A 14373-nucleotide genomic window follows, 5' to 3' on the forward strand; every position below is an offset into this window, starting at 1 on the left:
TCACGGGCCGCGGCGCGCGGCGCAGCGCGGCGCCGACGTCCGCGAGGGCCGCCGGCGGCGGTGCGCCGTCGATGGCCGCGAGCTCGTAGGGCGCGCCGCGGCCCGCGAACTCGACGGCCTCCGAGAGGCCCGACACCGCGACGACGCAGACGCGCGCGTCGCCCGTCTCCTCGAGGCGCACGAGGGCGAGGTCGAGGCCCAGCGTGGACCCGTAGAAGCTGTGCTCGAAGGGCGCCCAGCCCAGCTGGGCCCGGGGCGACGCCATCGGCGGCCGCCGCGGCGCCGCGGCGCCGGCGCCGCGCGGCGCGGCGCCCGGCGGCCGCCACCGCGCCCACGCGTCGGCCGCGAGCGCCATCTCGCCGCGGTAGCCCGCGTCGCCGAGCTTCGCCGCCGCGGCCGCGAATTCGCCCCCGCACTCGGCGAGCGCGCAGAACGCCGCGCGCTCGCCGACGGACCGCTCGACCGCGAGCGCGGCGACGGCGTCCGCGACGGCGTCGCGGCCGAGCGCCTCGAGGAGCCCGCGGCCCGCGGCGGCCCAGGAGTCGCGGAACACGGGGCAGCAGCTCGCGAGGTGGAAGGGCCGCCGGTCCAGGGCCACGCGCGCGCCGCAGGGGCAGTCGAAGGCCGCCGAAAGGCGCGGCGACGCGGGCGGCTCCTTGCACTCGTCGCCGTAGTCGTTGTCGACGGGCACGACCTTGGCGAGCCGCTTCGTCTGCGGCCGCTCGCCGCGGCCCGCGACGGCCGCGGCGCCGCCGCCGTGCTCCGCGCGGAGCACCTCCGCGCGCGCGCGGATGCGGCCCACGAGGCCCTCGAGCCCGCGCGCCGCGTCCGACCGCCGCTCGTGGAGCGCGTCGTCGACCTCGTGGGCCAGCGAGTCCGCGCCGATGACCGCGCGCGCGGCGAGGGGCAGAAAGGATTTCGCCGCGAGGATGGCCAGGGGGCCCGTGAGGAAGACGGAGAGCGCGACGGAGACGAGGCACATCTCGAGCCACGACAGCGACGCCGCGTCCGCGACCCGCCGCCGCAGTACGCGTAGAGGCTCTCGTTGTCGCCGCAGTTGCAAACACCGTCCTCGGGCGCGACGCACGTCTCCGTGGCCTCGTCCTGGTCGCACTGGGAGCACTCGTTGAGGAGCACGCTGAACATGAAGACGCACCACATGCACGCGAGGCAGAAGAGCCCCGCGGCGCCGAACGCGGCCGTCGCGCACCAGCGCGGCAGCGCGCGCCGCGGTCGCCGGCCCATGGCGAGCGCGTCCTTGAGGGGCGAGAGGTGGTCCTGGTAGAGCGCCCGGTAGTACCAGGGCATCTTCGCGAGCTCCTCCTCCTCGGCGACGTAGAGCGCCTGCTCGTCGAGCGTCAGCGCGTCGAGCGCGTCGTCGACGGCGATGCGCCGCGCCTCCCGGCGCCGCGCGGCGTAGCGGGCGACGCCCGCGAGGTGCGCCGTCCGCAGGTGGAGCTCCGCCGCGTCCTCCTCGCGGCGCCGGAGGTCGTCGACGTAGACGCGGCGCTCCGCGTGGACGCGCTTCGCGCGCGCGTCCGCGGCGCCGTCGCGCGCCGCGGCGACGAGCCCCCGGTGCTTCTGCGCGAAGGCGACGTCGCGCTCGCGCAGCTCCTCGCGGCTCGGCGCCGCGAGCAGCCCCCCCGCGCCGCGGCGCGTCGCGGCGTCGACGCGGCCGGCGACGACGGAGTCCTCGAGCTCGCGGAACTCGCGCGCGGCCTTGCGCTTGACGTAGGCCTCGTGGGCCGTGGCGATGACGACCTCGCGCCGGAGCGCGAGGCGGTGCTTCGTCGACTCGCCGAGCTCCTCGGCGTCGTCGCCGAGGTGGAGGAAGTGGTCCACGGGGTGCGCCGGCGGCGCGCACGCGGCGAAGAGCGCGCCAAAGGACAGGTAGAAGACGTTGATGAGGATCGTCGTCAGCGCCGAGAAGTACATCTTGGGCACGAGCACGTCCTCGTGCCAGGGCGGCTTCGACGTCTCCACGGGCGCCAGCGTGACCAAGAACGCGTTCGCGAAGAGCGCCGCGAAGATGAGCACCGCGAGCAGCGCCACGCGCGTCGCGCGCGACAGCGCCGGGTCCGGCAGGTAGGCGATCTGGAGCAGCTTGTGCTCGCGGCGGATCGCCGTCACGAAGGACGCGACGACCGCCAGGGACGCCGGGAGCCGCGGCCGCACGTAGTCCGCGTAGGACGCGTAGACGCCCCGGCTCCGCCTGCGTGGAACTCACATCTTCCACCCGACTTCAATGTGCGCGTAATCGAATGTTTCGACACGAGCGCGTCCGCTGTGCTTCGAGAACTCGACGAGAGCAATTGATCCGTCCAAAAATCAGCCGAATCGACGTCGAATTGACCGAGCGAGACAGTTTCAAAGTTTGGTCGGGACGTCCCAAACCAGTGGTCGATTCCCGCGCAGATCTCCGCGAGATCCAGCCGCGGTGCGTGCGCGCGCGCTTCGCCGCGGCGAGGAAGGACGCCTTGTTGCCCGTCAGCTCCAGCGGGCCCGAGGCCTTGACGCCGGCCTCGTGCGCGTGGTGGTCGCGCGTGTACTTGCCGCGGACCTCGTCCTCCTCGTCGAGCTGGTGCGCGCGGACGCAGCCGAAGAGGAAGCCCCCGCCGACGGCGAGGAGGACGATGAGGACGAGGAGCGCGTCGAGGAGCTGGGACAGGGACAGGGACGCGCCCGTGGAGACGACGGCCGACGCCGTCGACGCCGTCGACGACGCGCCGCCCGCGAAGTCCGTGAGGTGCGTGCACGCGCAGGTCACGTTGAACGCCGTGAATTTGGCCACGGTGCAGTTGGCGCCGCTCCAGGCCTGGGACGTGTCGTCCCAGAAGGTGCAGAGCGGCGCCTTGGACGGGCACGTCGCGGACACGTCGAGCGGCGCGGCTCCGAGCGGCGGCGCGTAGAACGTGCCGTTGGAGCCGTCGGGGAAGGTGACGACCTGGGGGTCGCTGCAGTTGAAGATGACGGCCCCGCCGTCGGGGCAGTCGTCCCAGACCAGCGTCTGGGACGTGTTGGCGCACGTGCCGTTCCGCGCGAGCGCCGACTGGTCCGCGACGAGCGCGAAGTCGGGCCTGGGCAGGAAAAGGGGGATTCAAGTTCGCTTCAACGTGAGTGTTTTGCGCGCGCGCGTTCCGGAACAAGCATCAATGCTTCGAGACCGTTCCGAGAGATGATCGCTCGTCCAAAAATCAGCCAAAACGAGTGGAAAACGGCCGAGATAGGAGCCTTTGAAGTTGGGAATTTCGCTCTCTTTTCCTGCCCTGAGTCGGGCTCTTGGAACTGGATGACGAGCGTGATGGGGTCGTCGTCGCCGAAGGCCGTGAGGCGCCGCCGCCGCCCGTCGTCGCCCGTGTCGCTCATCTCGACCTGGACGAGCTTCGACTTCACCTCCTCTTTTTCCTCGCCCCGCTTCGCCTCCGGCTCGCCGTAGACGTTGCTCATCTCCGCGATCTGCACGTCGACGTCGGACCCGGCGCCGTCGTCGCCGGCGTCGTCGCCGCAGGCGCCCGTCGCCGACGCCGGCGGCGCGAAGGCCGTGCCGCCGCCCGTGCCGAAGCTCGACGACCGCGTGCCGCAGTCGGTGCGCCACGCGTCGATGGCCAGGTTGTCGCTCGACGTCGACGACGACTGGCCCCCGTAGGCCGTCGCGATCATGGCCTGGGCCGTCTGGGACACCGTCGTCGTCATGTCGTCGGCGAGCGTCGTGTTCGCCTCGCCGTCGCCCTCGTCGAGGCGCCGCCGCGCCGCGAGGCGCCGGCGCCGGAGCTTGCGAGCCAGGGTCGAGTTCGGCGCGACGTCGAGGCTCGCGTGGGCCTTGAGGCGCCGCCGCCTTGCCGAGCCGCCGTCCTCGAAGAGCGACGCGGAGAGCACGGAGCTCAGCGCGGCGGCCGTCGACGTCGACGCGGCGCCGTCGAGGCCCGCGGCGACGGCGTTGGACACCGTCGTGCCCAGCAGGCCCACGGCGTCCATCTGGACCTCGGGCGCGAGGAGGCCCGGGTTCGCGACGAGCGTCGCCATCGTGCCGAGCACCTGGGCCGTCGCCTCGGGCGACGCGGCCGCGTCGACGCCGTCGAAGGCCGACAGCGTCGCGGCCATGAGCGTCGACACGAGGTCCGTGTTCGCGTCGTCGTCGCCGCCCGCCGCGATGACCGAGGAGATGGACGAGATCTCGCGGAGCGCCGACTCGGAGTCGCCCGCGTCGAGCGCCGCGCCGACGGCGTCGTCCGCGAGCGCCGCGAGCTCCGCCGCCGCGTAGGCCGCGACGAGCACCTCCGTCGCCTGGGACCCCGTCGCCGACGCGAGGAGGCGGTCGTAGACCGTGCCGGAGCAGGTCACGTTGAGCGCGCTCGTCTTCGGGAGCGTCGTCGTCAGCCACGACGTCGCGTAGCGGTCCGCGACGAGGAGCACGTCGCGGCCGAGGTCCTCGTAGGCGAAGGCGTAGGTCAGCGGGTAGTCGTCGGCGTCGTCGGACCAGTCGCTGAGGGCGAACTCGTAGGTCGTCGACACCGCGAAGCCGCCGCGCCGCGGCGATACGGCGAAGGAACCGGAGGTCGGCGGCGCGTTGACGTCGACCTGGACGACGGCGCTCGACGACGCGCCGCTGCCGTCCGTCGCCGAGAGACGGAAGAAATAGGTGTCGCCGGGCGTCACGAGGCCCAGGTCCAGGAGCATGGGCGACGGCGCCGTCGCGCCCTTGGAGAAGATGGCCGCGTCCGTCGACGGGGGCGAGTCGACGGTCCAGGAAAAGTCGCAGCACGACCGGTTGTCCGCCGCGGGCGTCGACGCGCCGAAGTAGACGGCGCCGTAGGCGCCGGCCCCGGGGTTGAACTTGGTCGCCGCGGCCGCGACGGAGATCTCCGGGATGAACGCGTCCGCGGAGACGACGAGCGTCGCGGCCGCGGACGCGGACCGGTCGCCGCGCGACACGGTCACGGCGGCGACGTAGGTGCCCGGGGCGACATCGGCGACGAACTCGACGACGGCGGCGTCGCCGAGCGACGCGTTGGCCGTCAGGTCCGCGCCGTCGTCCGCGCGCGTCAGGTTCCACGAGAAGCGGAGCGGCCCGTCGGCCGTCGCGTTGTCGGGGTCGGCGCTCGCCGACGCGTCCAGGGACACGACGGACGCCGCGGCGACGTAGCGCTCGACGCCCCCGGCGATGGCGGCCTCGAGGTCCTGCGTCGTCACCTGCACGGCGCAGTAGGCCGTCGCGTTCGCCGCTTGCGAGTCCTCGTAAAAGGCCGTGACCCCGAAGGCGTAGACCTCGCCGGCCTCGAGGGCGTCCGCGGGCAACCGTAACGCGCTCGGGTTCCGCGCGTAGACCGCGAGCGTTTCGTCGTCGAGCTCGGGCAGCGCGGAGCCCCAGCCGGGGTGTTCCAGATCGCCGTCCCACTTCCGCGCGATCCACGCGTAGCCCAGGGCGCCCGTCACGTTGCCGTCCGTGCAGTTCGTCGACGGCAGGGACACGTCGAGCTTGAGGGTGAGGGCGTCGGAGCGCCGGATCGTCGTCGTCGACGTCTGGAACATGACCTTGGGCGTCGGGCTCCCGACCTTGGCGACGTACTTGACGTCGGACGTCGTCGACTCGCCGAGGTAGTTCGTCGCCGTCGCCGCGAAGCCCAAAGTCTCGCCGGGGACGAGGTCGTCCCAGGCGAGGGACACGCGGGTCCCCGTCTCGGCCGCGAGGCGCGCGGCCAACGAAGCGTGCGCGTCCGCCGCGTCGACGAGGGACCACGCGTAGGCCAGCGCGCGCGACCCGCCGCCCGTCGCGCCCGACGCGTCGAGGTCGAGGCCGTCGCAGAGCCCCACGGCGTCCGGCGCGCTGACGGCGAGCGCGGGCGCGACGGGGTCCGCGGGCCGCGCGAGGTCGAACGACTGCGCGGCCGCGTACAGGGTGCCGTTCGCGGCGTTGCGGAGCACGCTCCCGCGGAGCGACACGGTGTCGAGGGCGCTGCGGTTCGCGACGAAGTCGTAGGGCACCGCCGTCGCCGCCGACCCGAAGGTCACGGCCACGGCCGCGGAGTCGGCGCGCCACGCGCACGACGACCCGTCGCCCCAGGGCCCGACGTCCGCGAAGACGGCGTCGCAGGCGAAGGGGTTGGCACTCGCGCCGCCGCGGTCGCAGGCGCGGTCCAGGGACACGGTGAGGCCCTGGCCGCCGTCGAAGAAGACCGCGGCGACGACCTTGGGCGGCGGCTCCGAGTCGGCCGTGAACGCGACCTGCGTGGATTCCAAATCTTCAACCCGACTTCAATGTGCGAGCAATCGAACGGTTTGGACCAGACTCTTTCGCTGTGCTTCGAGAACTCGACGCGAGCGATCGATTCGTCCAAAAATCAGCCGAATCGACTTCGACGTGACCGAGCTCGAGAATTCTCAAGTTTGGTCAGGACCCCCCAAACCAGTGGTTGGAATCCACGCGGAACGCGACGTCGACGGCGACGGCGTCGACGGCTATGCCGCCGTAGGCCGGGTCGTCGCTGGCGGCGACGTGGGCCACGAGGCCCGACCGGCCGCCGTCGTCGTCGCCCAGGAGCGCCGCCGTGACCTCGATCGTCACCTCCGCGTCCCACTCGTCCGGGAGGAAGGTCACGTTGTCGACGTTCGCGGCGACGCCCGCGGACGGCTCCAGGAAGACGACGACGGGCGCCGCGGGCCTGGAGCTCAGCGCGAGGCCGTAGGCGTCGGCGAAGACGGGGCCGGCCGCGTTCGCGCCGACGGTGACGACGGCCGCGGTGACGAGGACCGCGGCGACGTCGTCGTCGTGGACCGCGAACGACACCGCGGCGCCCGCGAGGCCGTCGTAGGCCGCGTCCTCCGACGCCGTCGAACACGACACGGCGGCGACGCGGTCGCCCGTGACGTCCGCGTCGTCGGCCGCCGCCAGCGCGACCCACCTGGGCGGCAAAAGGGTGATTCAACGTCGCTTCAACGTGAGTGTTCCGCGCGCGCGCGTTCCGGAAAAAGCATCCGCGCTTCGAGGCCGTTCCGAGAGATGATCGCTCGTCCAAAAATCAGCCGAAACGAGTGGAAAACGGCCGAGATAGGAGCCTTTGAAGTTGGGAAGTTCGCTCTCTTTTGCTGCCCCGACCTCGACGGGCGCGTCCCAGTCTTCGACGGTCCACGACGCCGGCGCCGCGGCGACGAAGGACCCGTCGACGGCGCAGGTCACGACGGTCGCCCCCGCGGGCTCGGAGCCGAGGGAGACGAAGAAGGACGCGGCCGCGCCGTTCCGCTCGCCGTCGGCGAGCGCGAGCGCGTCGCCCGCCGCGTACGTCGCCGTCGCCGTCGCGATCACGAGCCCCGGCGCGTCGTCCTCGACGATCGTGAAGTTCCAGGCCTCGTCGAAGCGGCCGCCGTCGTAGTTGGGGTCGAAGGACGCCAGCGTCAGCGACAGGGCCACGGCGCGGTCGCCCGTCCCCGCGGCGTCGTCGACGGGCGCGACGCCGACGACGACCTCCGCCGTGGGGCCGTAGAAGGTCCGGAGCGCGGAGACGCTCCGCGTGCTCGTCGCGCCCCAGCCCGCGCCGTCGCCGTCGCGCAGCGCGAGCTCGACGGCGCCCGCGGGCTCGGCCGCGACCGTGAGCGTCACCATCTCGTCCGCCCACGTGTCGAGCCAGAACGTCGCGTTCGTCCGCGCGCCCTCCAAAGCGCCGCTCGGCCGGTGGACCCAGTGGACGCCCGCGAGGCGGTAGCCCGCCGTCGACGGGTGCAGCGTCGGCGACGGCGTCGGCTGCGTCGTCCGGAGCACGGCGCAGTCGGAGACGGAGAGCGCCGTCGACCCCGCGAGGCCGAAGGCCCGCAGCGCGTCGTCGAAGGCGCCCGACGCGATGGCCCGCGACACGTTGCCCGCGACGACATCGGCGTAGTCGACGACGGAGAAGCCCGACGTGCCCGCGAGCGCGAAGCTCACCTCGAAGACGACGTCGAGCTCGACGGTCGTCGTCGGATTGGGCGTCGCGGTGGGGTCCGCGGTGGGCCTACGTTCGCCAAAGATTTCATTTGTCGAAAGGGATAAATAAGATGCGGGGACGCTGCGACGCGCCGCGGCGTCGGCACGGCCGTCGGCGCGGCCGTCGGGTCCGCGGTCGGCGCGGACGACGCGCTCGGCGCCGCCGCGGGCGCCGCGGAGGGGGCCGCGTCGCCCCGGAGCCGCCGGCCGCCGCTCCGATCCGACGCCTTGGCCGCGATGACGGCGTCGAGGGAGCACCCGCACGTCGCCGTCGCGCCGCCGCCGACGGCCGCGGCGACGGCGTAGTCGTAGGCGTCGAGGAACGCGGCGTCGTCGCACGACTTCTCGAAGCCGTCGATGGTCAGCGTGCCCGTGACGGACGCGAAGTCGTAGGTCGGCGTCGCCGTCGGCGCCGACGTCGGCACGGCGGACGGGTAGGGCGTGTCCGGCGTCGGGACGAGCGTCGGCAGCGACGTCGGGTTCGGCGACGGGTTCGACGTCGTCGGCGCGGTCGTCGTCGGCGACGGCGTCGGCGGGCGGCTCGGCGACGCCGTCGGCACGGACGTCGGCGAGGACGTCGGCGCGCTCGTCGGGTTCGGCGTCGGCGCGCGCGACGGGCCCGACGTCGGCGCGAGCGTCGGCAGCGCGGAGGGCGCCGGCGTCGGCATCCGCGACGGCGCGCCGCTCGGGAGCGCGGTCGGGACGGGCGTCGGCACGAGCGTCGGCGCGACCGTGACCGCGTCGTAGAGGACCTGGACGTCGGCCGCGTCGAGCGCGCTCGAGTAGACGTAGACCTCGTCGACGGCGCCGTCGAGGTAGGACGTGATGCCCCCCCAGCGCCCGAGCTCGAGCGCGCGGGTCGCGCCCGTGTCCAACGCGGCGGTCCCCGTCTCCGCCTGCGACCCGTCGAAGTAGAGGGCCCAGTCGGACCCGTCGTAGGTCAGGCAGTAGTGGTGCCAGTCGCCGTCGTCGGAGCCCGCCAGCGCCACGTCCACCCACGATCCCCAGAAGTCGACGCGGAGGCTGCCGTCCGTGCCGAAGACCCGGAGCGTGAAGTCCCCGAGCGTCGCGGTGTTCCCGTAGTCGAAGAGCGCGCCGCCGTAATCGACCGTCGCGGCCGCGAAGGAGTCGATCGCCGCCCACAAGCACACGGTCCGCGCGCTGCTCCCCTGGATGTCCGCCGTCACCGCGGCGGGAAGCCGGGCGAACTGGTCGACGCCGTCGAAGGCCAGCGCGCCGCGCCCGTCGCGGCCCGCCCACGAGTTGCAGGCGGGGCTCGCCGTGGGCGCGGCGGTGCTCGGGCCGGGCGTGTCGCTCGAGCCGCCGGCCGTCGCGTCGTCGTCGCTCCCGAAGCAGCACGCGACGCAGTCGTCCTCGCCGTCCGACGGGAGGCCGTCCTCGCCGCACGCCGCCGTCGAGGAGAACGAGGCGCAGGACTCGCAGCCGCCGCTGCTGCCGTCGTCGAAATTGCAGAACTCGTCGCTCGAGCAGTCGCACGCCGTCGGCCCGCGGCACTCGGAGCTGCTCGCCGCGGGCGCGGCGGTGCTCGGGCCGGGCGTGTCGCTCGAGCCGCCGTCGGAGCCGCTCGCCGCGGGCGCGGCGGTGCTCGGGCCGCGCGTCGTCGCGTCGTCTGTCGCGTCGTCCGTCGCGTCGTCGCCGAACGGGGCCTTTTGTAGGCGACGACGCGTGCAGTTGTTGAGCGTCCCGTCGAGAATCCCGTAGTTGTCCGCGGCCGTGCCGTCGTCGAAGGAGTAGTACGCGACCAGCGTCGGGTGGGACACGTACGTCGGCCGCGGCGTCACGGTCGGCGCGGGCGACAGCGTGGGTGCGAGCGTGGGCGCGAGCGTGGCGCAGTCGTTCTCGAACCAGGCGACCGTGTCGTCGTCGAGGGACGTCGAGAGCACGTCGGTGTCGCCGTCGCCGTCGACATCGATCGCGAACGTGTACTGGGTGCCGTCCGCGAGCGTCGTGACGACGCGCTCCGCGAAGGACTGCGAGCCGTCGTTCTCGTACCACGCGATCGTATCGTCGTCTTGGGACGCCGAGAGCACGTCGACGTCGCCGTCGCCGTCGACGTCGAGCGCGAAGACGGACATGGCACCGTCCGCCGAGTTCGATATGATGCGCTCCGTGAAGGACTCGGACCCGTCGTTCTCGTACCAGGCGACCGTGTCGTCGTTGGCGGACGCCGACAGCGCGTCCACGTCGCCGTCGCCGTCGACGTCGATGGCGAAGGCGGTATAGGCGCCGTCCGCCGCGTTCGAGATGACATGCTTTGTGAAGGACTCGGAGCCGTCGTTCTCGTACCACGCGATCGTGTCGTCGTTGGGGGACGCCGAGAGCGCGTCGACATCCCCGTCGCCGTCGACGTCGATAGCGAAGATCGAGAAGGCGTGGTCCGAGAGCGTCGTGATGATCCGTTCGGCGAACGACTGGGAGCCGTCGTTCTCGTACCACGCGACCGTGTCGTCGTTTGTGGAGGCGGAAAGCACGTCCACGTCGCCGTCGCCGTCGACGTCGATCGCAACGACGGAGTAGGCGCCGTCCGCGGTCGCCGTGATGACGCGCTGGGAGAAGGACTGGGCACCGTCGTTCTCGTACCACGCGACCGTGGCGTCGACGTGAGACGCCGAGAGCACGTCGACGTCGCCGTCGCCGTCGACGTCCAGCGCGAAGGCGCCTGCGGCCCAGTCCGCCGCGGTGGTGATGACTTGTTCCGTGAAGGACTGGGAGCCGTCGTTCTCGTACCACGCGACCGTGTCGTCCCAAATAGACGTCGACAGCACGTCGACGTCGCCGTCGCCGTCGACGTCGATCGCGAAGACGGTGCGGGCGCCGTCCGCGAGCGTGGTGATGATCCGTTCGGTGAACGCGACGCTCGTGCAGAAGACCGTGGGGCGGGGCGTCGGGGCGGGGCTCAGCGTCGGCTTGGGACTCGCAGTCGGCGCGGGGCTCGCGGACGGCGCCGCGGTTGGCGCGAGCGTGCCGCAGTCGTTTTCGTACCACGCGACCGTGTCGTCGGTTACGGAGGAGGAAAGCACGTCCACGTCCCCGTCGCCGTCGACGTCGATGGCGAAGACGGAGTAGGCGCCGTCCGCGGTCGCCGTGATGACGCGCTGGGAGAAGGACTCGGATCCGTCGTTCTCGTACCACGCGACCGTGGATTGGAGGTAAGACGCCGAGAGCACGTCGACGTCGCCGTCGCCGTCGACGTCCAGCGCGAAACCGTCTGCGGCCCAGTCCGCCGCGGTGGTGATGACTTGTTCCGTGAAGGACTGGGAGCCGTCGTTCTCGTACCACGCGACCGTGTCGTCCCAAATAGACGTCGACAACACGTCGACGTCGCTGTCGCCGTCGACGTCGATCGCGTAGGCGGTGCGGGCGCCGTCCGCCGCGGTCGTGAGGACGTGCTCGGTGAAGCCCTGGCTGCCGTCGTTCTCGTGCCACGCGACCGTGTCGTCGTCGAGGGACGCCAAGAGCACGTCGGTGTCGCCGTCGCCGTCGACATCGGTCGCGAACGTGTACTGGGTGCCGTCCGCGAGCGTCGTGACGACGCGCTCCGCGAAGGACTGCGAGCCGTCGTTCTCGTACCACGCGACCGTGTCGTCGAGCTCCGACGCGGACAGCCCGTCCTGGTCGCCGTCGCCGTCGACGTCGAGCGCGAAGACGGACATGGCACCGTCCGCCGAGTTCGATATGATGCGCTCCGTGAAGGACTCGGACCCGTCGTTCTCGTACCACGCGACCGTGTCGTCTTCTCGGGACGCCGACAGCGCGTCCACGTCGCCGTCGCCGTCGACGTCGATCGCGAAGACGGAGTGCGCGGCGTCCGCGAGCGTCGTGACGACACGCTCCGTGAAGGACTCGGAGCCGTCGTTCTCGTACCACGCGATTGTGTCGTCGCTGGGGGACGCCGAGAGCGCGTCGACGTCGCCGTCGCCGTCGACGTCGATAGCGAAGATCGAGTAGGCGTAGTCCGAGAGCATCGTGATGATGCGCTCGGAGAACGCGACGCTCGTGCAGAAGATGGTGGGGCGGGGCGTCGGGGCCGCGGTCGTCGGCGGGAGGCTCAGCGTCGGCGCGGGGCTCGCGGACGGCGCCGCGCTGGGCGCGGACGTGGCGCAGTCGTTCTCGAACCACGCGACCGTATCGTCGTTGAAGGACGCCGCAAGCGCGTCGACGTCGCCGTCGCCGTCGACATCGATCGCAAAGACGGACTGGACGCCGTCCGCCAAGGTCGTGATGACGCGCTCGGTGAAGGACTGGGAGCCGTCGTTCTCGTACCACGCGACCGTGTTGTCGGTGACGGACGCCGAGAGCGCGTCCACGTCGCCGTCGCCGTCGACGTCGATGGCGTAGGCGGAGAAGGCGCCCTCCGCCAGCGTCGTGATAATGCGCTCCGTGAACGCTTGCGTTCCGTCGTTCTCGTACCACGCGATCGTGCTGTCGTAGTAGGACGCCGAGAGCATGTCGACGTCGCCGTCCCCGTCGACGTCGATCGCAAAGATGGACCAAGTCCTGTCCGCCAGCGTCGTGATGACGCGCTCGGTAAACGACTGGGACCCGTCGTTCTCGTACCACGCGACCGTGTCGTCCTCGTTGGACGCCGACAGCACGTCGACGTCGCCGTCGCCGTCGACGTCGATCGCGAAGACGGAGATGGCGCCATCCGCGAGCGTCGCGATGACGCGCTTCGTGAAGGAGACGGACCCGTCGTTCTCGTACCACGCGACCGTGTCGTCTTCTCGGGACGCCGACAGCGCGTCCACGTCGCCGTCGCCGTCGACGTCGACGGCCAAGATCGAGACGGCGCCGGCCGCCAGCATCGTGACGACGCGCTCCGTGAAGGACTGCGAGCCGTCGTTCTCGTACCAGGCGACCGTGCTGTCGCTGTAGGATGCCGACAGCGCGTCGACGTCGCCGTCGCCGTCGACGTCGATGGCGAACACGGACCAGGCAGCGTCCGCGGTCGCCGTGATGACGCGCTGCCTGAAGGACTGGGAGCCGTCGTTCTCGTACCACGCGACCGTGTTGTCGTTTTGAGATGTCGAAAGCGCGTCGACGTCCCCGTCGCCGTCGATGTCGATCGCGAACATGCCCCGGACGCCGTCCGCGAGCGTCGTGATGATCCGCTCGGAGAACGCGACGCTCGTGCAGAACGTCGTCGGCCGCGGCGTAGGGGCCGCCGTGGTCGGCTCGGGGCTCGTCGTCGGCTTGAAGCTCGCGGACGGCGCCTCGGTGGGCGCGAGCGTGGCGCAGTCGTTCTCGGTCGCCGTCACCGTCGACGTCGATCGCGACGACGGACTGGGCGTTGTCCGCGAGGGTCGTGATGACGTGCCTGGTGAAGGACAGGGAGCCGTCGTCCTCGCACCACGCGACGGTGTCGTCGGTGTAGGACGCCGACAGGACGTCGACGTCGCCGTCGCCGTCGACGTCGATCGCGAAGGCGGAAGTGCCGCCGTCCGCCAGCGTCGTGATGATGCGATCGGTGAAGGACTGGGAGCCGTCGTTCTCGTGCCACGCGACCTCATCGCCGATCTCGCACGCCGACAGCGCGTCGATGTCGCCGTCGCCGTCGACGTCGATCGCGATGACAGACTTGGCGCCGTCCATCAGCGTCGTGACGATGCGCTCAGTGAAAGACTGGGACCCGTCGTTCTCGTACCACGCGACCGTGTCGTCGTAGTAGGACGCCGACAGCGCGTCGACGTCGCCGTCGCCGTCGACGTCGATCGCGAAGACGGACTGGGCGTAGTCCGCCAGCGTCGTGACGATGCGCTCGGAGAAGGACTGGGACCCGTCGTTCTCGTACCACGCGACCGTGTCGTCGAGGGAGGACGCCGAGAGCCCGTCCACGTCGCCGTCGCCGTCGACGTCGATGGCGAAGACGGAGCAGGCGCTGTCCGCCGAGTCGGTGATGACGCGCTCGGTAAAGGATTGGCTCCCGTCGTTCTCGTACCACGCGACCGTGTCGTCGAGGTAGGACGTCGAGAGCGCGTCGACGTCGCCGTCGCCATCAACGTCGATCGCGAAGACGAACAAGGCGCCGTCCGCAAGCGTCGTGATGATGCGCTCGGTGAAGGACTGGGAGCCGTCGTCCTCGTACCATGCGACCGTGTCGTCGGTGTAGGAGGCCGACAGCGCGTCGACGTCCCCGTCGCCGTCGACGTCGATCGCGAAGACGGAGTAAGCGTTGACCGCGAGCGTCGTGATGATCCGCTCGGAGAACGCGACGCTCGTGCAGAAGACCGTCGGTCGGGGCGTAGGGGCCGCCGTCGTCGGCGCGGGGCTCGTCGTCGGCTTGAAGCTCGCGGACGGCGCCTCGGTGGGCGCGAGCGTGGCGCAGTCGTTCTCGTACCACGCGACGGTGCTGTCGCCGTAGGACGCCGAGAGCGCGTCGACGTCGCCGTCACCGTCGA

At 71.7% G+C, this 14373-nt stretch overlaps 1 protein-coding gene across 1 annotated transcript in view; it reads right to left on the reverse strand.

Moving 5' to 3' along the window:
- Window positions 1-14373, reverse strand: part of AURANDRAFT_71909 (hypothetical protein) — a gene marked incomplete at both ends in the record, with an annotated part of 19693 nt that continues 5320 nt past the window's right edge. The window contains 7 exons of the mRNA XM_009040023.1: window positions 1-2212; window positions 2364-3077; window positions 3287-6222; window positions 6422-6899; window positions 7128-7982; window positions 8036-13174; window positions 13260-14275. Of these exons, the coding sequence (XP_009038271.1) occupies window positions 1-2212; window positions 2364-3077; window positions 3287-6222; window positions 6422-6899; window positions 7128-7982; window positions 8036-13174; window positions 13260-14275 (13350 nt within the window). The remainder of the gene's footprint in view (window positions 2213-2363; window positions 3078-3286; window positions 6223-6421; window positions 6900-7127; window positions 7983-8035; window positions 13175-13259; window positions 14276-14373) is intronic.

This window comes from Aureococcus anophagefferens, assembly GCF_000186865.1.
Source record: "Aureococcus anophagefferens unplaced genomic scaffold AURANscaffold_13, whole genome shotgun sequence".
Lineage (NCBI taxonomy): Eukaryota > Pelagophyceae > Pelagomonadales > Pelagomonadaceae > Aureococcus > Aureococcus anophagefferens.